Source organism: Crocodylus porosus, unplaced genomic scaffold, assembly GCF_001723895.1.
Source record: "Crocodylus porosus isolate Cpor-Errol unplaced genomic scaffold, CroPor_comp1, whole genome shotgun sequence".
In the NCBI taxonomy this organism is placed as follows: domain Eukaryota; kingdom Metazoa; phylum Chordata; order Crocodylia; family Crocodylidae; genus Crocodylus; species Crocodylus porosus.
This window is the reverse complement of record NW_017728916.1, coordinates 9,161,050-9,185,597: the sequence shown is the minus strand read 5'-3', so window position 1 is coordinate 9,185,597 and position 24,548 is coordinate 9,161,050. Positions and strand designations below refer to the sequence as shown.

Below are 24,548 nucleotides of genomic sequence, written 5' to 3'. Positions count from 1 at the left end.
CTCCATCCCTCCTTGCACACTGTGAAAAGTGGGGTTCTGGCTGGGGTGGAGAGGGATCATCGCCTTGCCAAGAGCAGGTCTTGTTCCCCAGGAAAGCTCGGTGACTGTCTGCACAGATGTCTCAGAGAGTTGTTATATATTTGGCATTTTCTTGTGCACATTGTTCCTTCTCTTCAGTAGAAGAAAATCTAGACAAACGCCAGGAGAATTGAGGTGATTACCCTCTTAGCTTTCGGAGTTGAACGATGGGGCTTTCAAACTGGCTGGCTGGTGCAAAGCTGGAGTGGATCAGGGTAAGAAGATCCCTGTTGGGCACATGGATGCCTTTGCCTGTGGCCCGGGTACCTTTGTACCCAGCAGGACTCGTGATGTTTTCATCCAAGCAGCTTTTCCATTTAGCTTAGTGCAATAGTTGAAGATCTTGGTTTCCTAGATAATTGAGTTTTCTGTTCTTAATTATTTCAGGTCTGCAAGTTGCTCTCTTGATAGTAAAAAGAGCAGGAGCAGCACCCTAAAACTTAGCAGCCTCCTCAGGCAATCATTTTATAGTGAGACCATTATTTTTTTTTTTCCAGGGGTTAACTTTAACAACATCCTGACTAGTATTCTTCTGGGACTTTTGAATGGCTTTGGATGTGCGTGTTTGCATGTGTGCCATTAAAACACATAGGATGCATATGCATATCCATAAATCAAACTGCCTGTTCTTGACGGTCTACTTTTTAAAAAGGATAAGGGATATTGCCAGGGAAGAAAAACAAAGCATAAAATCTATTTACTTATGTTTTCTTTATCACCTCTCATTAAAAATGCTTTTTATAGCACTGCCATATTTCTGTGGCAATCATCTGCCCAGTTTTGCAAGACTTGAATGAAAATCTGGTATCAGGCAGCCTTGTGTAAGCGAAGAGAGAGCAGAGAATAAGGGATAATTAAGGAATAATAAATGTCCTACATTGTACCCATACTTTAATCACCTATCGAACAAGGTTGGTTTATAATTTATATCTCTTTAATTAGGTTTTAAAAAAACAGACAGAGCGGCACTTGACCTGCGTTCTGAACAGCTGCGTTTCCCTGCTCCTCGCAATCTTGAGTAGTAAAAGTCAAAGGCAGAGCCTCAGTCCCTCTGTCGTGTCATTTAAATACAAGTTAAAAAATATATGTATTGAAATGGCAAGGGGAAAATAAATTGGTATGGCAGCCCTTAAATAATTCCCTTCGCTCATTTAAAGGGGTGACATGGATGGCACCGGCCAGTTAGAATAACCAAGTTTTCAAAAGAAGATGGGTCTCTCTCTTTTTTTTTTTTTTTTGGTCTCAAGTTAATAACGACTTGACAACATCCTTCAGCAGCTCCTGAACCACAGATCATGGTGCAGTGTTACTGCAGCTCAGTAAATTGAGCTGTCCTCCAATTATTGCTTGTGGAGCCCTTTGCAGTTTAACTCACTTAAACCCTCGGGGCCAGATTTTCCTCTTGGTAACGCGCACATAAAACCAGGAGTGATTTGAACAGGGTGACCTGATTCTAGGACACAAAGCTGCAGTTTTGCCTGGGCGGGTAGACACTTGTGCCCTAATGAAATTAGCCGCTTCTCCGCCTGTACTTGATTACAGAGTTGGGGTCTTAATGAAGTGTAACGGAGATCAGAATTTGGCCTGTAAGCCTTTTCTACAAATTCTACAGCACCTGCATGTAGGTGGTATGGATTCCCCCCCCAGTTTTTTCCATATCCCATCAAAATTACTTTAACTCCTATGGTGCTGAGCTTTTCTCCTTGGAAATAGTTGTCTATCGACGTGAACGGCTTACTGAGAAGCAGCTGACAATGGATTTTAAAATTCCTATCTTGAGGTGTGAGAAATGTGGCCAAGTACGTTATTGTGGCTCTTCGGAGACTGTAGCTCTGCTTACCATGAGTGTGTGCAAAATTACTGAAGCATTTACACTGCTGTTCCCCAAGATGGCATAGATGCCACAGCACTGTAATGCTCATTCATACACACATGCCTACCTGTAGGGTCAGATCCTGCAGCCACTTCCTCGCTGGGGGTCCTATTTTGCAAGGTTCAGGCATGCATGCCTCCCATCATGGAGACAAAAGCATTAAGAAGCAATAGGAAGATCAATACGCATGCATCTGAATGTGCTTTCACAGACCTATCAGGGTAACAAGCTAGAGATTTTCTCTCCAAAAAGAAATTGTAATGATCTCTAGCAAAGGGAAGGGATCATTTTCAGGGATTGAGAATGGCATTACAAAGTGCAATGACTTGAAACTAAGGAAAAAAAAAAGGAGGAAAATATAGGTTGGAAGATAAAACAATCTCAACAGTAAGGACCATTAAGCATTAGAATGATCTTAACTATCTCCCGTGTTGGGGACCATCACGAGAGATGTTTAAACATTGCATAAAATACCTGCTGGAGTGAATTGGCAGGCAGAGTAGGACCTGGGAAATGGTTGGGATGATCCATGGGACCTTTTCTGGTCCTTTTTTTGAAGTCAGAAATATGCAGTAATGTATTGAATGCCTAGTTGTGTCTGCCCACAAGCTCGGATGGGGTCAGATGTCTGTCGCTGGGCTTCAGGACCATGCTGAATGACCTTCTCTTGCTACAGCCTCATTGACAAGCAGTTCCAGAGCATCAGCACTGTGCTGCTCTTCTAGAGCAGAGTTGTCTAACTTCTAAGTGCCTGGGGGCTGCCCCCACCCCTCCACTACTCAGGCAACTCACCAGCTGCAGGCTACCCTGCTGCACTGTGCCACAGGCATCCATGTACCATGTCAATCCTGGGTGCAGGAAGCAGAAGTCAGAGGGAAAGCCTGGGGACCCCAGCTGTTGCTGCAGTCAGAAGGACAGGGGGAGTGGTAGCTGGGGGGGCGGGGGGTCAGATTAACCTTTTGCAAGCTAGCAGTTGGACAGCCCTGTGCTAGAGCCTCTGCAGTTTGTACAACACCTTGCACACTGGGGTGTGATGGCTAGAAAATGCTATGTAGAGTTTTGCTTTCAGGAACTGGCTTGTAGGTAAAGTAGATATGCGTTAGAACAACAGACCAGGGCAAGCAGACACGCAGGCATAGAAATTGAAGACATGTACCATATTGTTCCATAACATGAGATAAGGGACTCTGCCACGTTGGCCAGGTCACAGTGCCCAGCTGCAGAGCCCTTGAGATTTCTAGTTTTGAGGAACAGACCAAATTAGGAGAAGACTGGAAAGAACCAAACTAGGATATGTACGTGTTTGCGAAACAAAGGAATATGGTGACTGGACAGAACGTGGACAGTATGACGGCCACAGGGAGACCAATCAACGATGCTCAAAGATGAAGAGTCATCAGAGAAGAGAGAGAATACAAAAGGAGGGATTTTAGAGCAGCAGAGGGTCTCTGAGAGGTGAACCTCGGGCCACCACTAGGAGCAGGGTGGCCTTCAGCCTCCGACCTCCAGGCTGCTGACATCTGACATTCAAGAGAGAACCTCAGGGTGAAGTTCGCGTCCTGGCCAGACGTACCTTGACTCTGTGAACACTGGGACTGGTAGATACAGAATTGTTTGCCTTATTTTTACCTGCTATGACTGTGTATCAGCAAAATTCACCTATTATCGAATGGAAAGGTTGTGGTCGGTCTGAGGGTACGGGTCCATCCAGAACAAGGTATCTGGGTCATAAATCCAGTGCCAACATGGTCTGGGTGCATTACTAGGGCTTTTACATGGCAGTGTAATAAAAATAAACAGTGATAATTAAAGCCTTTCCAGGCACTTCAAATGACCCTGTGTTGCTCAGCAAGATTGTGCCCATCCAGAACTGTACTAGAGAGTGGGTCCAGTGACTGTGCTCCCAGTGGTTGGTTCTGAACAAGCAAAGGTCTGAACTGACAATGACCCTTATGCTCTCAAATTCTGGCAGAACGTGGCCCTTCTGCCCTGTTGGGGTTAGTGTAACATTTATTGAGTTTTGATATTGTTGGCTACCACTGCCCACCAGAGCTAATTCCTGGCCCCCTTGCTTCAGTGCGAGATGGGTGCCTGCCATTGTACTTAAAAAGTAAAAGTCAACTGGAGAGACGTGGGGGTGTAGTGGCTAATGAGGAGGGAGTGAGGGGTATGGGAGACTCTCCTGTGGCCTCTTCCTTCCTTTTGCTTGTTCAGCTCTGTTCATTGCAAGATCTCCAATTCTTTTTTCCCCTATATTGGTATTTCCATTAATCACCAGTTCCTTTTCATTTGAAATGTGTCGGAATATAATGAACATCGGAGGAAATCAGCCCCACGTTGGCCGTAAATTGAGAGCTGTGCTGCGGGTTGAAAGGAACCGGCCAAAGCCTTTTGGGGTGTAAATTGACTTCGATTTATTTCCAAAATCCTTCTAAAGTGCTTTTATGTGACTACTCATTTCATTAGGACGATGTCTTGCTCTGAGCGCTCTGTGCAGTTTCACAAGATCAGGTTTTTTTGGGTTTTTTTGGAGCATAAAATATACGTCGCCCTCCTCCTCTGAACTGGTCTGTCCTGCCTGTCGCTGCTTGCCCGTTAGTGGTAGCAGTGCCTGGCTCCTTACCCGTTCATCTTAAACTGGCTCATGGAGGAGCAGCTGAGTAGGGAGTGAAGAGATTTGTTTAGAGTCCAGCAGCAGCCCTGGACATAGGATCCAGGTGTCCAAAATCCCAGTCCCGTGCCCTAGCCATTAGCCAGCACTGCCCTCTCCAGTGTTGTTGTGATGTGAAGTGCAATTCCCTTATCAGTAATAATCCTCTGCCTCCAGCTTGCATTGGGGAGAGGGGAAGGAGGACTTTGCTCTCCACTGTGATTGAGTCCTGGTGATTTTTTTCCCCCTAGCACGTTCTGCACACGCGTCGCCTGTTCTGATGGGCATGCATGTCAAGCCTGATCACACATGTATGCCCTGTGCTTTCATGCCTTGTTTTACCAAGGCAACTTCTGATGCTTTCCAGCGATCAGCTGGAAAGTGCATCTAGGGAAAAAATTAAAAAGGGGGAGGGAGGGAGAGAAACCTGGGAGGATGGTTAATTATCAGTTCAAAGCCAGACATTTATGGAGGGCGCTGTCAGACTGAACTGCTTTCATGCTGCCTTAAAAACCTGCCACGTGCACCTCATGTGAGACAGCATGTTGGCAATAGGTGGAAAAGTTGCATTCAGCTCTCCTCCCGGCTCCTTGGGACCAGGGATGGACTGTCGTCTAGTTTGCACAGGATTTCATTGGCATCTCTGGACAGTTCCTTGAGACCGATCATGAATATGTAGGAGGTTTCGGGGAGATGAATGGATGGCATCAATGGCTGTTGCACCGGGCTTCAGGTCTCCAAACCTCAAATTGCATCTTAACTTAACTGGCTACTTAATAGTATTTTACTCACCAAACATGATAAATCATTGCAGTGGATTTGAGATTTTTTTTTTTCTTTTATAAAACTATTTTATGCTGACCTGGGATGTTGGTTTTGTTTGTACCTCCCTGTCTGCAGCTCACTATTGGAAGGGAATTGAGCCAGAGTGAGAATTTATGGATGTGTCTTTATAAATATGGCCAAGATGTACTGAAGTTGCTCAGCACTAGGCATTCAAAAGCCTGGGAGTTAAAAAGCCTCGTGAGTTTTATCCAATAGTAAAAGTAGCTCCATTTTTTTTTGTCCTCCAGTATCTGGACTAGAACGGTTGTTTCTGAGTGTTTCTTTGCAACCACAAGAGCTAGAAAATTCATGGATTTTTTTCAGTGAAAACTCAGATCTTTACCTAATCTCATGCTTCCAGGAGTGAGTCCAGAAGAGAATTGCAAGCCTATGAGTTGGAATAAAGTCCGGGCTTTTTCTAAAATCCTGGCGTTTTGAGCATGTAACTTGAGCTAACTTGCTTTGAGAGTGCGAGACCTCAGTAGTTGAGATGCCCAAACCCAGGCTGGGCACCCAGGGGCCAGGCACCTGAACCAGTCGTTTTCTGCAAACTGTGGATGCTTCTCCTCTTGGTCTGCTGCAGCGGGAGGCTGCCTCGTGAGGAGTATTGCTGCTTGCAGTCCGATGGTGTGTTGGCATATGTAACTGCTCTTGGACTCGGTGCAGACCAGATCTGAGCCTACCGTTGTGTCTGAGAGAAGGGGGCCTGCCAATTCGCATGGTGCTTGGTGAAAGCATTCACGGGCATCCTGTGGTTCTCAGTGTAGCACATGCAAGTTAAGTGAGACAGGGCTGGCCCAGCATGATGCTAACCCTTGCCCTCATCGCACTGTTCTCCATTCTAGCAGGCTTTCTGCAGGGGAGGTTGCCGAATGGCATGGATCAGGGTGTAGGTTGGTCTAATAAAAGATACCGGGTTTACCCAAAGAACCTTGTCTGCCATCTGACATGGAGGGCACCGAAAAGTCATTGTTTGCATTGTACAGCTCATCCTGCGATGTCCATGGCAGACCAGATTGCTTGGATATATGCCTTGTTTCATTGCCATGAGTTCCCTACCCCTAGACCCTTGTTTCTTTTGTCTGTCAGCATCATCACTTTGCTCCTTGTTGTGCGGTGGATTCTGTGTTCATTGCCTTGCTGTATTTACCTGGGGTCTCCTTCTGCCCTGGCACCCCTTGGGAACCCAGCCAGTCCTCTTATGAATTGAGATGCTGAAAGGCTTTGCCTAAAGTAGTTAATGCAGCGTTACCAACTTACGGATCTGCTCTTTTGTAGGGGGATGACATGTCTATGTTACTGATGCCCGTTCCCCACCCCCCTTGTGTGTGTTCTCAGGGTCTGACTTGCAAGTGTGCCTCCCGAAGGGCTCCACGTGCTGCTCAAGAAAGATGGAGGAAAAGTACCAGGCAACAGCTCGCTTGAACATGGAGCAGCTTCTCCAGTCTGCCAGCGTGGAGCTGAAGTTCCTCGTCATCCAGAACGCTGCCATCTTCCAAGGTAAGGGGGCAGGGTGGGTCCCCTTTGCAAAGCGACGAGGTAGTTGTATGCGTGGAGCTGGCTGATCACCTTTGGCAAATGGGACTGAGTCCTGCAGGGTTTTGGGCTTTCCCTGGAGTGCGCGACCAGGTGGTTTTCCTGTACTGGAGGGAGGTTGGGGGCATCTGCTTCATATCTGCCTTGCCCAGCAGTGGCAAAATGCCTCCTGAACATGCCTTGAGTGTTGTGGGAGTTTGCATTGATCTACAATAGGTAGACACCTTGCTTCTCGCCTAGACCAGGCTGGGGCACAACCTGGTGTCCTCCCCACTTCCTCGAACACCAAGGGAGTCTACGCTTTCAACCTGAGCCTGGTGGTTCAGTCATCTCTAGCAGGACAGAAACTACAGCTGAGCCAAAACTTGCCTTTTGCTGCATTCTGGGCTTGTATTACATTGTTTATAACTGAGATCCTGCTGCGGGGGGGCACCAGGGGTACTTACTGCTCATTCGACATGCGTGCAGTGTATGTGGAATTGCAGTATTAGGCCAAGTTGCACCAGAAATATCCATGCTAGCAGTGGTGACTGCCTTCCTTTCTGCATCAAGTTGGAGCAGTACACCTCTGAGCTAATCCTTGCTAGGTTTTCTTTGTATGTTTATCCCTTGGAAGCTCAGTAAAATCATGAATAGTCCCCAGTTTGCTTGTAAAACATAAGGACTCCTCAGTGCCTGAGGTCAGCTACTGGCAGGAGAGGAGGATGTAGTCCTGCTCGCTTCCCCGGTCCTCGTGATGCCCACAGCCTTGCTTTTGGATGCGGCTGGTGGGGATCCACGTACAAGTCATGCGAGCAGGTGGCCTCTATGAACTACGTTTGCTGCTGATATAGTGATGCTGCCGGTTCTTGAATCGGACTGGCTCTGGGAGTAGAGCCATCACGACGCTGTTGGGAAAGCGGAACGGGATGCAGTGTGTTGGCCGATGGTGCCTTTTAAACCAGCAGTGAGGAATTGGCCTTTTCAGAATGATATTCCTCTTGAAGGTCGCAAAACGCTGTATCCGCTCCAGCGAAGGTGATGATATCCCTCTGAGGCTCTGCACTCCTGACCTGGAGCTTACAGAGGGCCAAGCACCTTTCCATAAAGAGCAAATGGGAAAAAAAAAATATTAAAAATCCCTTTTCTTTTAGAAGTGAGCTACATTACTGCCAACATACCTAATTCCAATAGCCCCCCGTCCCAACCTGGTACTGTGCAGCTGTCCAAACCAGCTCTGACTCCGGTGTAATACTCTATAAACTTCCCACTAAAAAGCATGTTAAAAAAAATTTGCTGATGCCTGATACAGTCAAAAATGAAAGTCTAGTCTCTGGGGGGCTGGGGAGAGGTGGAGGGTGGATAGAGACCGTTTTACACTTGCCTACAAGCTCTCTGTTCCTTGCTCATCACTTTGGTATCTTGAATATGGAGCGACCCTCTCCAGAGCTACCTGTATCTTTTTTCCCCACCTCTCTCTCCCTATCTTTATTTGGACGGTGTGTTGTTTTCTCAGCAAACCTGACCTTTGATAAACATACTTCATCACTAGCAGATCCCAATTTAGTGTAGTCGCTTATGCTTGCAATCACTCTTCAGGGGCTTTACTTGAGCAAAATTTTTTCCTCTCTGGTTAATGTGCAATGAAATGATTTCTTGACCACCACAGTATTGGGATTTGTTCGTTGTAAATTAATAATGTTTTTGCCTATATTAAAAAAAAAAAAAAAAAGGGGGGGGGGCATGAGCAATCAAGCATGTTTCCATCACACTAATATTTTTGCAGAATAATGTGATTTGTCTTTGTGCCTTGCTAAGGGCCGGGTCCAAAGATCTCTAGAGTCAAGAGGAGTCTTTTCATGGGCTGAGGATCAGGACCTAACAGAAGTGCTGTGTGGAGCTAACTGTCAGACTGATGTCTGTCCTGATCAGCCTCTTGCTTCTCTGAAAATTAGAAAAGCAAATGCACAGCAGCAGGTGATAATTTCTTGAGCTTCTTCCAAGCAGAATTGATTTTTATTTTATTGATGCTAAATAACAAAGTGAAACTAATGGGAGGATGGTGCAGCCGGCACGGGACTCACGTGAAACATCGTCAGAAATAGCCTGTTGCTGGTGAATGGGGCTGGCCAAGGAACGGGAATCCTTCTTGTGAAAAATATTGATGGTTTGGAATCTGTTTCTGCTTCACATTGAAATGAAACGGAGGCTTTTCAACTCTGCTTGCGAGCAAGTGAGATGTGCTTTGGAGAAGGGTTTTCGAACCTGTATCTCCTGCCTCGTAAGTGCATGCTGTGGCGCCAGGCTCATGAGTTACTTTGCATTAGCTAGGCTGGTGTTAAGCATTGTGGACAAGACAGCCCTTTTTCTCCATGGAGAATTTCATTAAAATTGATGTTTTGTGGGGTGGGAAAATCATTTGGGCTACAAGGAATTGGTATTTTCTTGAAAAATAATGTAATAATAATGATAAAATATCTCAATGGCTCAAGTGATTAAAAAAAACCAATTGGCAAATGGATGAATTCCTAACAGGAACTCGCAGGGAACTCTGCTTAATTAACTCCAGGTAGAGTAGACGGGATTCGTGACGATGCTACTCGCTCCAGCCTTTGGAATCCTTTAGTTACCATTGGATTTAAGAAGCTGGAAGTCTTAGATGGATTTTGCACTTGATTTATTTATTTTTAAATGTGCAGAGCTTTGATCTCTGCATCTTTAAACATGTTTTGGCTGCTGAAGTGCAACAAACTGCTTGAGCTGCCAAAATTGGGTCTGGCTCCAGCATCCAGAGATGCTGCTGGAGGGTGACTGTCTGAGGTGTGAAGCTGGGGAGACAACATGGCAAATCTCCTACAGTTGCAGACCTCTGTTCAACAGCGCTTTTCATCCGCCTGCCCTCCTTTCACCTTCTGATTTGCATCCGCAGCTGCGCGTGAGTCTTACAGACTCTGGGGAACCATCCATGGGAGGTTATGAATGAGAGGTGGCATGGAGTAACACAGAGCCTGTCCTTATTGCAGTGGGAGCTGTAACCTTAAATATCTTAGCTATGGAGAGGAAGGTCAGGTTGGCAAAAGCCCATGTCCTGTTAGACAATTGCATTTGAACTGGTTGCTGATTTAAAGAGAAGCTCTTGAGCACCTGGGACGAGCGGGGTTCCTCTTCCAGCTCACGGTAGAGTCGCCTGCCACATGACTTCAGGAGCTGGGGATTTAGGAGACAAAAAGCATTGTGAGAGACTGCTGTAAAGCCACGAGAGCTGGCTGTGGTTTAAAAGGGGGAGGGGGAAGGTGCATAGGGATGGCTTTAAATTGTAAAGGTTATTTGAAAAAAATACTATGTCCCTTCTCCTCCGTTGCTCTGACGAACTTGGCTTCCAGGGGCCGACCGGCCAGCTGAGGGGAGGAAACTGCACTGCGATGTGTTGGTATGGAAACCCATCCAACTGGAGGGGAGGAGAAATAGGCCTTCAGAGTTCATTTTAATATTTGCAGGCTGACATCTGAAGGGACCGCTCGCCTGACAAACAAAATCTGGTCCAGATGTTATTATTTTGCACGGAATTTAATTTCTTCCTGCTGCAGCCCTGGCTGCCTCTGCGCTGATAAAGATCAGGGGAAATTGCCTGGCATTTACAAAGATCTCATCCAGGCATATCTGTTACAATGTTCACTTAGCAAAGTTTATTAGATTATTAGAGTCTTAGACCCTTGGGCTCTTCTGTTATTGCAGTTAAAGGTGGGAAGAAAAAGCAACAACCACCATTGTCACCACATTTAAATGGTACAGTTAAGTCCTGGTCTTGTCTTGATGGCATTTTTTAAGATCATGAAGATGTTTTAAATAATATGGGTTGTTGTTTTTTTAATTCTCTGAGACATTCTCTGTTGAGAGTGACAGTGTTTCAGTTGAATATAGCGGCATGCCCTGCAGGCAAAGCTTGTTCTAGGATTTTGTCCTGGAAGATTTGGAATATAGCAGGATTGCATTATGGATTACCCTCCTCTGAAGTTACTTTTTGGGTCCTCAGGTTCAGATCCTTACCTGCTGCAGCTTGTCCTAGCTCCGTTTTAGATTGGCATGGCTATTTTGGCTACGTTAACTTAGGATCTGGCCAAGATATTTACAGTAATGTAGCATTTACCATTGGACAAGGTCTTTGCATGCTTGTTCTGAGCTTGGCTAATACATACATACAGAAGCAGGAGGAAAAATCTTTGGAAATGATCTGCACCAGTTGTGTGCTGCTATTTAGATGCATGAAAAGTTGCCATTTCAGATGTCTCATCTTGTGCTTTGGGCAGCCTCACGTTGATGGATAGCCAGTAGCATCAGCCTCCCAATCTAGAAATACTACCCTCTCTGAGGCTCCAGCTGAGAAAGGAGAGCATCTTTCTCCCCCTTTCCCTTCATCTTGCCCCCAGCCACCTTTTCTCTGACAATGCCAGGAGGCATCTTTGGAGAGTCAGCTAAACCAAAGTGTGGAAGGTCAAGGAGGCAATTGACCTCCTAATCCTAGTACCCTCCTAGAAGCACTTTGGCCTACTCTGGCTGCCTTAAAACCCCTGCTCCTGGAGTCAGGTGATGGCTGGAAACGTTCTGCTTGCTTCAGCTTGTTCTGAGATGGGAGGGTCTAGTCCTTGTTGCAGAGAAGAGCTTGCAAATGTGACCGGCGTGCACCCGGAGGCGTAAGAATCCAGAAGGCAAGTAGTGAGGATGTCACAGAAACGTAGGGATCTTGGATATGACATCTTAGAAAGCCTCATCCTTTTTAAATAAGCCTTGTGATTTCTGGAGCCTGGCCTGTGGCTCTGGAAAGCCTGAGTGCTGCATTTGGGGTCCAGCGTGGCACCTGGTAGGCAATAGGTGTGGCAGAGGTTGGACCCTGTTGCTCCTTATGCAAGCCGGCTTTGGAAGACTCTAGGCAAGCCCCAGCTTCCAGGGCACAGCTTTAGGTTTGGAAGGAGCAGCAAGAACATCCGCCGGCATATGCTTCCTCATCACCTTGCCTTGAAAGAGCTGGATCTGCTTTTACAAAGGAAAGGAGGCTTGTTTCAAGCCATGACTGAAATGCAGCTACCCTAGGGTAAAACACAGCAGCTGTCGTGCAGCCGTGCGGTAGGCCTGTGCAGGCGATTAGGACGGCAAGGATAGAGTGTGGAATTAATTGGAGCGGCAGGGAAACTTCGGAAGGCAGAAAGGTAATTACCTGAGCTGAAACCGGGCCAGCTTGCTGCAGCTAGCTTCCTCTAGGCTAAATCCTGCAGACTAAAATAGAGGCCTGATCTTGCTCCTAATAGCCAGGGGCAATAACCCTATGAAAGCTGGTGACAAGTGGACTGCTTGCTTGTGCTGGGGCAGTGCTTCCATTGATTTCCTAGGGGAATTTGCTTTCCTAAGGGCTGTGGGTTGCAGGCGGGGAAGTACTCCGGACCTCTCTTGTAAGAGTCATCCAAACTTTAGCATCTTTAAGAAGACAAGGACCAAATTGATATAGATAATTCATGCTCTGTGTTGTGTGTGTGTGTGTGTGTGTGTGTGAGAGAGAGAGAGAGAGAGAGAGAGAGACAGAGAGAAGGGAAAGGGGGTATTTGTCTTTGGTATTAAAGGAAGAACAGTATCGTTCTCCTTACCTGAAGTCTAATCCCAGCAGATTCTGGCCAAGCAGCAGGTGCGCCGAACGATCGGAAATGTTTCTTTTTTGCACCGTAGCGGGGTAACGTGGCGCTGTAAGCTTTAGCCCTATCAGGCAGCCCTGAAGGCTGTAAATTCTCCATTAGGCATAAATGAGGCCATTTTAGTTATTTATAGTTATTTACACTATCCATTCATATCTGCCAGGGCTGAAGGCAGTTTTGACATTGCAAGCTTCTATCAGGTTATCTTTAATCAGTTTAGCGGCACCTAAGCCACAAATATATCAAATAGCCAATCCGAATGTTGGAGTCCTCTAAAGTATGACTGAATTATTTATTTTGTTATGATGAAAATGTCTGGGCTTTATTGGCTTTTCTTTGAAGAACTTGATTCTTCTTGAAGTCTGGAAGATAAAAGATCTGTGATTGTCTCTCCAAGACACTGAATCCTTCAAGGCTTTTCATTTTTTACCAGCCGCTGTTACTACTTTAAAGTCAAGGTGAGTGAACTGAGAGAGCTGTCTTTTCATCTTGGAGGTTTAACTATATAGCAACTTTTAATGTGACTAATTATGTCTTTTACTGGTAAATCTAAGATACATGCAACATCAATTAGGTAGGTGGGAGATCATGCTGGATGTGTCTCGAGGAGCTATTTTAAGTACCTTGTTCAGTCGCTAAAGAGTGGAATTATTGATATGTGTGATGCTGAGCTGAATTCGCATATCATAATTTGGCACAATTTAATATTCTGACACTTGTAAGTCAATTCAGTTTGACAGTGTAAGAGGACGTTTCAGGCATCTGCAGTAGGGAGTCTTGCACATGCTTTACCTCTGTATTTACTGAACTACTTAAATGCTGGAAGTTTTTCTGGGTTTTGCTGCTTAGGTGTTTCATGGGTGGGAGGTAGGACGATGTGGGTGGGAGAGGGTCCGAGAGGTAGCGAGATGTTGGAATTCAAGGTGGAAAATAACAGTAGTGGCATGCACCCAGGAGGTCAAAGCCCAGGAACTAGAGTGAAACCAGAGCTGGGAAGAGGACGGGTACAGTGTGAGAACCTATCCCCACCAGAACCAACCTGCAATAGCTGTGTAGACCTGACCCAAATTACATCTTGCCCACTAAAAAAGAGACTCTCCATACTCTGAGGGAGGACATCACTAGTGCAGTGGTAACCAAGTTCAACAAACACAGGCATTTAGTGTAGAAGAACTAAACAATGAACTTCATTGTGGAGCAGTAGGTAACCTTGCCAGACTCTTGGTGTGTCTCTAACTGGCTGGCTGCTCCCTAACTGAGGGACCATCTCCCAATTCCCAACTCCCTTGGTTTCTTGTTAGAAGTTATAATTTACAGATGTTCCCTGGCACTATAGCTAGGCTTCATTTTAGGACAAGACTGAAGCTCACCTCTGAAGCTATCACAAGACTTCTTAACTGCTCCGTCCCAGCACCTGTATCCCCTTCCTGTCACGCATAGAGACTGAAGACCTTTCTCTACGTGCGTGACAAAGCTGGAGTGAATGTAATGGCTCTCTAGTTTTCGTCTGTAAGCTCTCAGCTTTACGTGTTGACTCTCTAATACCTACTGCTTCTCTTTTAATGTTAATAGCGGTGGCTGCTCAGTGCGGGCGTGCTTTCATTTCTTGGTATTCCTGGTACCACTTCAAGGCTCCCTTCCCTGCACTGATGTCCATCTCTGTTCTCACACTGTACCCGTCCTCTTCCCACTGAGATGCTCTTACAGCCCGTTGGCTTCTCCAGCCATGTGGATGGATAATGAGGAGCAGGGGTGGTGGCAAGTTGTTTTTCAAGCGATTCCTGGAAGTCGTATTGTGCTGGGCGCTGTAAGTCAGTCCTCTGTTATGGTGGGCCAGCAGCTTTTGGTCCACTTCTGCTGTAATAGCAGCCATAGGAGGGCTTCACCAGCCTGATCGGGGACAGGTTCTGTGCTTGTCCCTCTCCCCGAGGGACGAGCCCTTGCTGGCTTCTGCTGTTGACCAAGGGCTGATTTTAAAAAAACAATTTTTTTTCCATTTCAAGGGAAAACAATTTTTATTGTGCCTACAGTAGGCAAGGGGAAGAATCGTTTCCAAAATGAAACGTGTGCTGTCCGGCACGACTTCCTTCTCTCAGAGCTCATAACTGCATTGCCCCGGGCAAGACGGCATCAGTTTATCTGCAGGTGAACTTGGCAAAACTTTGTTACGTCTGAGAAAATCCAGGAGTGTAGTTAATCTGTAGACCTAGAGCCTGGCTCTTTCATCTAGGAAAAATAAGGTCTCTAGAGAAAAGGCCAGGGCATGGCTAAGGGATAAGCCGTTGCTTAAGAAACAAGCGTTATAGTCAAACTGCTGCATGGGTGGATCATGCAGGTTTAAAAAACACAGCTGTGTTGTGAAGATACATGTTGGAAGGGGAGTGCCGGCTAATTGGTACCTGTCTCGAATGTGTACAGCATAAATGCATGGCTTCTGTGCAAAATGGCAAGCTCTCATTTGTGGGGTCTGTAAAATACGGCTTTGTCACTTCCCCCAGCAGAGTGAGGAGAAGCAGAAAGAAGTTTATTTTTGGAAACGACTCTTTAAATCTCATTAAACTTGTGCGTGCAAATGCGCGAGCATCACAATTTAATTGTCTCAACGTCGTTTGCTTTTGTGCACATCTGTCATCTGCTCTCGCTCACTTCCTCGCACAGCTGAGCTTTCGATGCCTCTGTGTCTCTTCAGGATTGCTCTTTGTCTCTGAAATCCTCCTGTTTTGGGATGTGCATATATAAAATATAAGGGTTGGGGTGTTGCTGTAGCTGTGATGGTCCAGGAAATGTTCAAGAGGCAAGGCTTTTTTTTTTTTTATATATATATATATATATATATGATATGATATGATACCAGCTGTGTAGTTGGGAGAGTCGCTGGTCAAGCTTTCCAGCATCAAATGCCCTTCTTCAGGCCTGCATAAAATAGATGGCTAAGCTGAGTATATTGAGGCCAGCGTCATACTACTTAAAGTGGCCATACAGATGTGTTTAAAAAAAAAAAAAAGGTGCAAGAAAGTTTAGAGTGGAAAACTGTTGATTTCCCCTGTTTGGCTGCTGTTTTAAAAAGATAAGAGCTGGTTGAGTAAATACAGATTTGCTGTGAGCGGTGTCAGTGTGTGGAGAAATATCATTCCCTTCAAATAAGCAGGGCCGCTTTTGTGTAAATCAAAGGTAATCTGTTCGTTACCAGGCAGTATGAGTCCTGTGGAGTTTGACGCCTCGCTTTAGAGGCAGGGCTGCCATAGGAATGGCAGTTGGGAATGAGCCGAAATTTTGGGGATCAGCACAACGCAGAAATGACTCGGAAGCCTTGGCCTTTAAAAAATGACTGTGGAGGATTGATGAGTTTCTTTAACAAATTGTAAAATCCATCTTGGAGGAGTTAAGAGCGTGTAACTGCCCCCTGGAGCCGTATCAAGCACAATATTGGCTGTATCACATGACGGAGCTTGCTCCTAGGAAGGTAGTTATCAAAGGTATTTGTTTTCCAAAGTTTGCCTGGGGTTTGTAGCGCAGCCTTGCATTGACGCACGGTTCACTGAGATGCGGCCTGTTGGAGATGACTGCAGAGAGACTTGCCATGCCTGTGGCGCAGTGGTCCTCTCCTGTTGAGTGCATGAAGGCTGACTCAAAGGGTTTTCTTCTGTCTGCTTGTGCAGGCAGGGTGGGAAGGCTCATGTTTCACCCCCCATGTCCCGATAGACTGGCTGATGCTGCTGATCTTTTTTGTGGGTTTCTGGGGTGTGGGGGGGAGCAACAACTTCCCAAGAGTTACCCACATCTATGGTGTCGGCTAGCTCCTGGGGAAGGCAGCACAGCAAAAGGGTGTCTGTAGCAGCATCGGTAGGAGGCTTGGCATGGAGAGCATCCCAGACCAGCATGAACAAGGGGTCTATTGCCATGGTCCTTGTATCTCTAGGGAAGATCCTGATGATGGGCCAGGGCTGAAGTGTTAACAGAGGATGGTAAAAGCCAGTCCGAAGGAGTTAGTCTTTGCTTTCCAGGCCACCCTAGGAGGAGGGGAAATGACCTTATCTTTCCAGAACGGGCTTAACCCCTGCAGCCAAGTTTCCTGTTGGGGTCGGGAAGGTTTGCGCACACCGTTTCTTTCGGATATTGGGCGTCTTTGGGGTTTCTACTGCAATTTGGTGCTGCCAATTCCATTTTCTTTGCCCATGAAATGAGGCCTGGAGGTGTGTGATGGGTGTTGCAGAAGGTACCTGACTTTGGAAAAGCCTCGCTCCGTGACGCGACTGGGGCTTCTGGAGGAAGGTTGTGCCCAGGAGCCGAGATAGCCGGCTTCTGTCCTCAGCATTTGACCTTGAGCCCGTCGCCAGCCTCGTGCTGCCACCCCTCTGGCTGGAGAGGGGATGCTGTGTACCTGCTTTGGATTAGGAAAGCTGCTTCTGCTTCAGTTGGTATCGCTAGATCCAGGTCCCATTGCTGCCCTTAATCTCCTCTGCTTGGGAAGCTTGTAAAAGCCGCCTTGCCTGAGAAATGGCTCTTTTGAGGGATTCTTATTTTTTGTATGCATTACTGCAGATAACTTGTGGTGTTGGGGAAAGGCTGTGTTTGGGGGGACGGAATCAGCAGAAATTAATTTGCCAAAATATTTGTCTGTAAGGGTTTAATTTATTCAATTTTTTCCCCTATGAAAGCGTTTTCAGCGCTTGGACACGCAGAGGCAAGAAGGGTAGGTAGCCTGGACTGGGTGCAGCAAGTCCTGCCTCTGATAGATGGGCCCAGACTTCTGCATCTCCTCTCCCCTCCCGCACCCTGCCGTGTGGTGCCGCTCGGTGTCATCGGGTTAATATGCTGCGTCGGAGACCTTTGAGCAAACCCTTGTCCCCTGCGAGCGCACCTCTGTCAGACTGGCCTGGTTCGTGCCAGCTGCTTTCTAAGTAGAGAGCGAGCGAGCGAGCTTTGTACGTCCCTTCAAGTCTCCTGCTCCAGGAGTATTTACAAGCCTGGGTAACTATCTTGCTTTCTGTAATTACGCTTTGAGGCAGGAGTTATTTTGATAGTTCAAGTATTAATGCACTTAAATTGCCCTCCTAATGCTATAAAATAGTCAAATTATGTTTGCATTGGATGGCAGTAAATGTCTCGTTCCCGTCCAACCTGCTATTTATGGAACTCTTTGGTGCCATCATTTTTGGTGATCCTGATACAGAAGTGGACGTGCCAGGGTCTTCCATCTCCTGGCCTGAATGGATTAAGCAGGAGATAAATCCTCTCTGTGCTAAGTGTTTAGAATGCAGACAAGAGCTAGTCTGTAAACATTGTTCAAAAAACCCCATCCTTAGACCTAGCAATAAACTCAAGGACAGGAGGCTGGTTCTGTAAAGGAAACACTTCACTAGATTGTCATCCCCTTTGCTTTTAAAGCTGCAATAAGATATAACGATGAAACAGCCAATGATGCATTTCATCCAAGTGATATGAACTCTTGCTGAGCCAATTAAGCTGTCAATATGCTATGGTTTCATATTCCCTCAAACAAAGTGGGTCACTGCAGGTATGTTACTCACTTATGCGACTTTTACCGCTGATGCAAAATCAATGGCAGCAATTTATAACCTTTCGTTTCATTAGGAAAGTATATTAATCTGCAAAAAGAGCTGTTCAGAGAGAGTGGGAAGATGGGAACCCTCCATCCTGGTGTCAGGGTGTTGGTTTCCCATGCGTGTTGCAATCAGTTTAGCCAGTACTTGTGAGCTGCCCTCGGTTTTAGGGTTGGTGGAGTGGACCGACTTGACACGTTGTCTGAGAGCTTTGGTGGGGTTAAGCTGAGACCTATAAATGAAATAGTGAGTTGAGAGACCGATGATTTCTTCAGCAGCAGGGCTATCTGCAGTAATGATTAAATGCTTTATCTTCTCAAGTCTTATGCTAGGTGAATATTTTCTAGCTGGGTGGAAGATGAGCATGAGGCTGTTGTTCTACTTTAATCCATTTTGAGACCTCCCAAAAGGGCCAGCATGATGGACAGACCTGGCTTGTCTCTCTGTTCAGGAGGGGTGTGTGTGTGTTTTAATAAGGCGCTTGATCCAGCACAACACTGGACCCAAAATCATCATTGGAAATGCACCTGAGCATCCTCGGCGCAGCCCTGCAAAGACCTGGTGCAGCCTGCTGTGGGTATTTTATTGGCAATCTCAGTATTTTTTCTCCTTGAAGCCCTGTGGAAGGGGTCAAGTGATCGTGAGAGCACCTTAGCTTCCCAAAACGTAGAGTAAAAGTGTCTAGCTCTTGCAGGTAGAGAAGGGGTTAGTAATGTGAGCTATCTGCCGCCCAAGATATGCATTCTGCAAGCAAAAGCAAAGCACCCCACATCCTTTTGGTGGGGCTGGGGCTGGGGTCAGCAGTATCATTGCAAACTAAAGGCAACTGGGAACTTTGTTTTTTGGTTCTGTTCTTTAACATCCAGCGCCAGGCTCAAGCCTTGTGGCGCTCTCAGAAGCTTTTGCTCATCGGCTTTTTAAAGTTTCCAGGTGCAAAATGCCAGTGCTGGGTGCCTTTTCCCCAAGCTTGTAGGGATGCCGTGAGTCGGGGACCGCATATGGGCAGAGATCTAAAAATCCAGTCTGGGTGGCCCGCAGCGGGGTAAGGACTTGGTTGCAGCACATCAGAGGATGTTTTTTCTGCCTCTGTTTTGCATTGTAAATCAGTTCACAACCACTATGCAGTGGAGACTGGTGACCTGTGTGATAAAGAGATGTGATTTATTTATTCTTTTTGTGCCTTAGTGCTCAGATGTGGTGTTGGCTGATTTATAACACGTTGACAGAGTCAGATTTTATATTTAAATGGTTGGCAGGAAAATATTCCTAGCCCATTGATAGCAAAGGGGAAGAACTGTCCGGTATAGCTGTGCTTGTTCGCAGCACCAGGTCTGCTGGACCTTGAACTTGGGGCTGGCTTGCTTTGCTGGAACAAGAAGTTAAGGGACTTGTCTGTGAATAGGCCTCTGCAACCTGTGTGTTGGTTGGCACCTGGCTGAGTGCAGCCGTATGTGCTGGGCAGCTTCCAGTGCTTTGCAAAAAATTATTTGGTTGCAAAAAGCTGCATTTTGGCCCAAATCTTTTGTGATTTTGTTTTGTTTTGTTTTTGTCTTGGAAACTGTGGCAGTGTGTGCATGGTGGTGTTTCCCAGCGGCACTGCTTTGTAGGCTGCCAGCCTTCCTCAGCAGGCATTCGCGCTAGGTAAGGGATAGCAAAGAGGGCACTTCTTCCCACATGCTTCTGAAATGAAAAGTTGCCAAACAGCATTTTTTTGCGAGCCTCCTGATTTCCAGGTTTGTCTCGCTGGCTCATGGTTTGCCCAGAACATCAGCTCACAAGTGCATTTGAAAGCTGGCCCCTTTCATTTTAATTAACCCTAGGCAGCGAAGGATCAATTAACTAAACACTGCTGATACTTAACCTAGCCGCTCGGAAGTGTAACTTCAGGAACTGCAAGCAAAATGTGTAGCATGCATTGGGAATGGGCTTGTTTACCAGCTTGGAACCAGAATTTAACAACGGTTAGTGATGGTCCTTGATGTTTTTGGGTGTTGTGTTTGAGACTCCCTAAAGGGGCCTGATTTTTTTTTTTTTTTTTTCACATGGTGCTGGCCAACCACCAAGTGGAAGCTGTACCTGGTTAAGGTGCCTTCAGCTGGGAGCTTGGAAGGGAGTGACCTGGAATCACTAGCCTCCGGCAAACCCTTTTTTATGTTCCCAGATGTTTTTGGGTGTTGTGTTTGAGACTCCCTAAAGGGCCTTGATTTTTTTTTTTTTTTTTTCACATGGTGCTGGCCAACCACCAAGTGGAAGCTGTACCTGGTTAAGGTGCCTTCAGCTGGGAGCTTGGAAGGGAGTGACCTGGAATCACTAGCCTCCGGCAAACCCTTTTTTATGTTCCCAGAAAACAGAAGCTGATGCATATGCATCAAACCAGGCTTTCATTCCTAGAGCAGAAATGTAGGTAGTGCTCAGCCCTTGTCTCTCATTAATAAAAATAAATCCTAGTACTGTAATTGGAAATTCTTAATCTGAAAAGGTGGTCTTAATTTGAGTGTTTGCACAATGCCAGAGATCTAGTGATCAAAAAGATTTCAAAAAGAGGGACAAAGGTGAAACAAACCTATAAGGTGCACCCTCCATATGCATTGCTAAAGCAGTTCTGCTGCTGATTTAGGTCTTACCAAACTTATCATCTCCAAATCTATGACTAAGTGTCGTACAGAAGCAATATTAAAAGCAGTAAAGAGGAGTAAAGTCGTACAGAGGATTATCATTTACAGCCTTGAAATCAGCTTTTTAAGGAAATTGGTAAGTAACAGTAAAGCAGCGTATTTGTAATGCCGTAGCTGGTGAAATTGTTGGTATGATTACGATGAAAAACGATGCTCACTTTTAGGAGGAGGAAATTAAATATGCTTACTAACCCATGGAAAAAGGTTGGTTTAATATAAAAGAGGAGGGAAAAAAGTCCCCAAACTAATCAATTTAACACATGCTCTTGAATCTTATCCGTGGAAAAAAAAAAGTCATTGTTGCTGAAATTCAGAGGAATTATACTGAAATGGCACATAGACTTTTATTGTACTTTAATTATCCAGTGATTTCAGTCTGTGGCCATCTCATGTAGATGGCTTATCAACCATCCTCCTTAAATGACCACATGGATTTCTGAATGCTAAAGCTGATGATTTTAAACAGAAAAATTAGTCCCAGTCCTGAAACGGTGTACGCCAGCACAGGTCAAGGCTTACTCGTCTGTACAATGGCAATGCTGTTATATGCCCATCGTCCTGCTCCAGGACCAGGGGCTTTATTTTCATCACCTAGGCCTTCTCCTTAAATGCTTTTCCATGTCAGGCTGCACCTTTCTGCTTTCTTCTCCTAAAGTTGGTGGGGATCTTGCTGGTGGCTTTGGTGGGAATTGGATGAAGTTCATCAGGGTGGCCTGGAGAGTGCTTTCACGCCTCCCAGAGTTGGGTAGAAGTGCAATCTTTAGGAAGGACGAGCTCTTCCTGGAAAGTTATAGCCTAACTTCTCGTAAAAACCGACTGCCGTGTGTCTGTGGTAGTGCAGTGGTGAGAGGTGGCTTATAGTTAACCAAACCAAACCAAACCCTTGTGTAGGCTAGACTTCACTGGCTGGATGCACAGCTTGGTGATGGAAAATAATGTCCAAATGTGGGGGGAGCAGCATGCCCAAGGCAACATCTATTAGGGACAGAGACCGTGATGTGAAGCACTGCAGGGGGGTCGTGCAGACCCCTTCTGTAGAGAATCACATGGTTGGTGGCATCTTTAAAGATGGGCCTTTCCCTGCTATTCTTGCCCCAAGTGCATAGGGATATAGGAGGCCATAAGCTGATCAAATGGGCTTTTATGATTGGGACAGCGCAGTTCGGATACATCCTGCATGAATGTCAGGGCCTGGCTTGTCATGCGAGTGTGTGGACTCTGTATGCACTTGTCACCTACTGTCCAAGGATCTTCTTGCCTTTCCTCCTGTGCCTGAATTATGGTGGGTGCTGATCTTATCCTAACCTGTGCTTATAGCCATTGCTGGAGGTTGAGCACAAGTTTCAGTGTTGGAGCTGAACAGTTGGGTTTGCACCTAGAAGTCAGTCCTTGCTCTCGCTTCCTCCACTATCGCATTCATCCTCTGCCGAGTGGGTAGAGAGGAGGCATGTAACACAGTGACTGGTGGGGTCACCTCCTGGTTTTAAGTTTTATGATGCAGGAATGTAATAAATGCAGATAATGCCTGCATTTAAATGGATAGATTTAAAAGGGGGAGAGGTTGGTTGTTGTACAGCACTTCAGGATGAAGTGGCCTTCCATGTCCTTGGGAAGAAGCTTCCTGTTCTTTCTAGCAAGCTTAAAGATAAGTGTTGTCATAGGCCACCTCTTATACTCTGCTTTTAAAAACGGCTATTTCTCGACTCTCTTTCTTTGTCTTTAACCTCTGCCCCAAAAGCTGAACGGGCTGCGGAGAGGAAGGTCGGAAACGTGCGTTGACTCTTGCTGTGCTCGGTAATGTGCGACAACTTGGAAGCTGACGGTGACGAGCCTTTCATGCTCTTTGATTGCTATCTACATAACTATTCTATCTGGAAACTATATTTGTAGCCATGTACATCCATTTCCGCTGCCAGCCAAGAATAATCAGCACCATTGATGTGCTGGGGGGGGGCCCTTTTGTGTTTTCTGAAGAGGTTTCTTTAATGGAGGGGCAATGTGACTGATTTTTTTCAGCTAGGCTGCATACAGCTTAACTTAAAGATGCACTGTAAAGTGCTATGCATTGCTTGCATTAGGTAAAAAGAAAAAAATGCTTAATGGGAATGGTGTCTTTTGAACTGGGGAGGCACTGAGCTCTGTCTGCTTTCTACCTTGTGATGTTAAGGCATGTCCCAGGTTTGCCACTGGATTCAGAGATGGTGCCTGTGAACAAGACAATTTAAGGTGGCATAGTGAAGCTATAAGAAGTTGAGAAGGATGATTTAGTTGGTGCAACCTTAATTGGTAGGTTTGGTGATACTGGACCTTGGGAGCAGAACCAGGGAGTCATAGTTGAGGAAAGGTGGCTGATTTGGACTTGCAAGGAAAGGCGTTGAAGCAGGTAGAAACCATAAATCAAAAGCCTGGCTTTCAGGAAGGTTGCTCTTGGTTGGGTGTGGGAGAACAGCAAACAGAGTTGAGCTAATCTGCCATTTTAGTAGAATTAGCACAGGCTTCTGGGGGTAAAACCATCAATTAGCTACCTTAATGAAGAAATAAAGCAGGGAAATGAACCAGCCATCCTCCAGTACTGAAAAGTTCTTACTCCCACAGAAAGTGACTCCAATGCTGTTGGCTAAGTACAGACGGTCAAACAGCCTGAGGATGAATTGATTCAGTCTTGGCAGGTTAGTCTAAGGTACAGAGATTAAATTGAGAAACAACTGGACACACATTCACTTGTGATTCAGGAAATGCAGTCACATGCCTGCAGTGGCTCAGGCCAGAAGCCACGGGGCACTAGCACACGGGTCTCTGGCACATAGCCAGCATGGGCTGTGTATTTGGTGCTTCTTCCTTCTGTCCCCCCCAGGTCTCTGGGATTTGCAGTCCAGAATCACAGAAACGGGACTCTGCAGGGTTGCTCATCACTTCCTCTTCCTGTTTCTAGGTGACTCTGGGATTTGTAGTCCACAGTTGCAGCTGACTAAGTTTAGCAGGGCAGCTCTGTACTTTGGGGGAGGGGGGTTTAGCCAGGGGAAGGGGGTTTAATACCCCTCCCTGGCCCTAGATCCCAGACTCCAGCTGGGTTTTACCACTCCTAAGCCCTTTTCTGCTGGGGCAGTCAGTGCAGCCCATCCCGGGGCTGGAAAGCATGCTGGGATGCTGGGGGACTGTGAGTTAACTTGAACCAGGAAGGGGTCTGGAACAGAAGTTTCATAAACCGGTTTGACCCAAATCAGTTAAGTCTGAGACTACGTTCTGGTTTATCTTAAACCAATTTCATCCATTTTTTAAACTGGTTTATGTGCCCTGAACTTCTGTTCGGTTATGCTTCTGTTCCAGGTGCACATGGGAGCGGAGCTGGGTGCGAAGCAGTGCGTAGGCAGGCTTGGGAGAATGTGGAGGCTGAAAGGCAAGACTAGAGAGTGCTGTGTCTGCATGCTCTCTGCCCTGTTGTGGGAAAGCCACGCAACTTCTTTGGGCCAGAGTTTGTTTCTCTGTAAACATAGAGGCTGTCCACAGACAGTGGCCACTTATTTAAAAGTTCTGGGCGCCACATTTCAAGAGGGGATGTCGACAGCATGGAGAGGGTTCAGAGGAGGCCACTTGCATGATATGGGGACAACAAGGCAGGCCCTACGAGGAGAGGCGACGGGACCGGAACCTGTTCAGCCTCCACAAGAGAAGGCTGAGGGGGGATCT

General features: G+C 46.3%; 1 protein-coding gene across 1 annotated transcript in view; it reads left to right on the top strand.

Annotated features, from left to right (window-relative positions):
• GPC3 (glypican 3) overlaps nt 1–24,548 on the top strand; it is a gene marked incomplete at its 5' end in the record, with an annotated part of 211,097 nt that overhangs the window by 5,995 nt on the left and 180,554 nt on the right. The window contains one exon of the mRNA XM_019536170.1: nt 6,765–6,926. Within this exon, the coding sequence (XP_019391715.1) occupies nt 6,765–6,926 (162 nt within the window). The remainder of the gene's footprint in view (nt 1–6,764; nt 6,927–24,548) is intronic.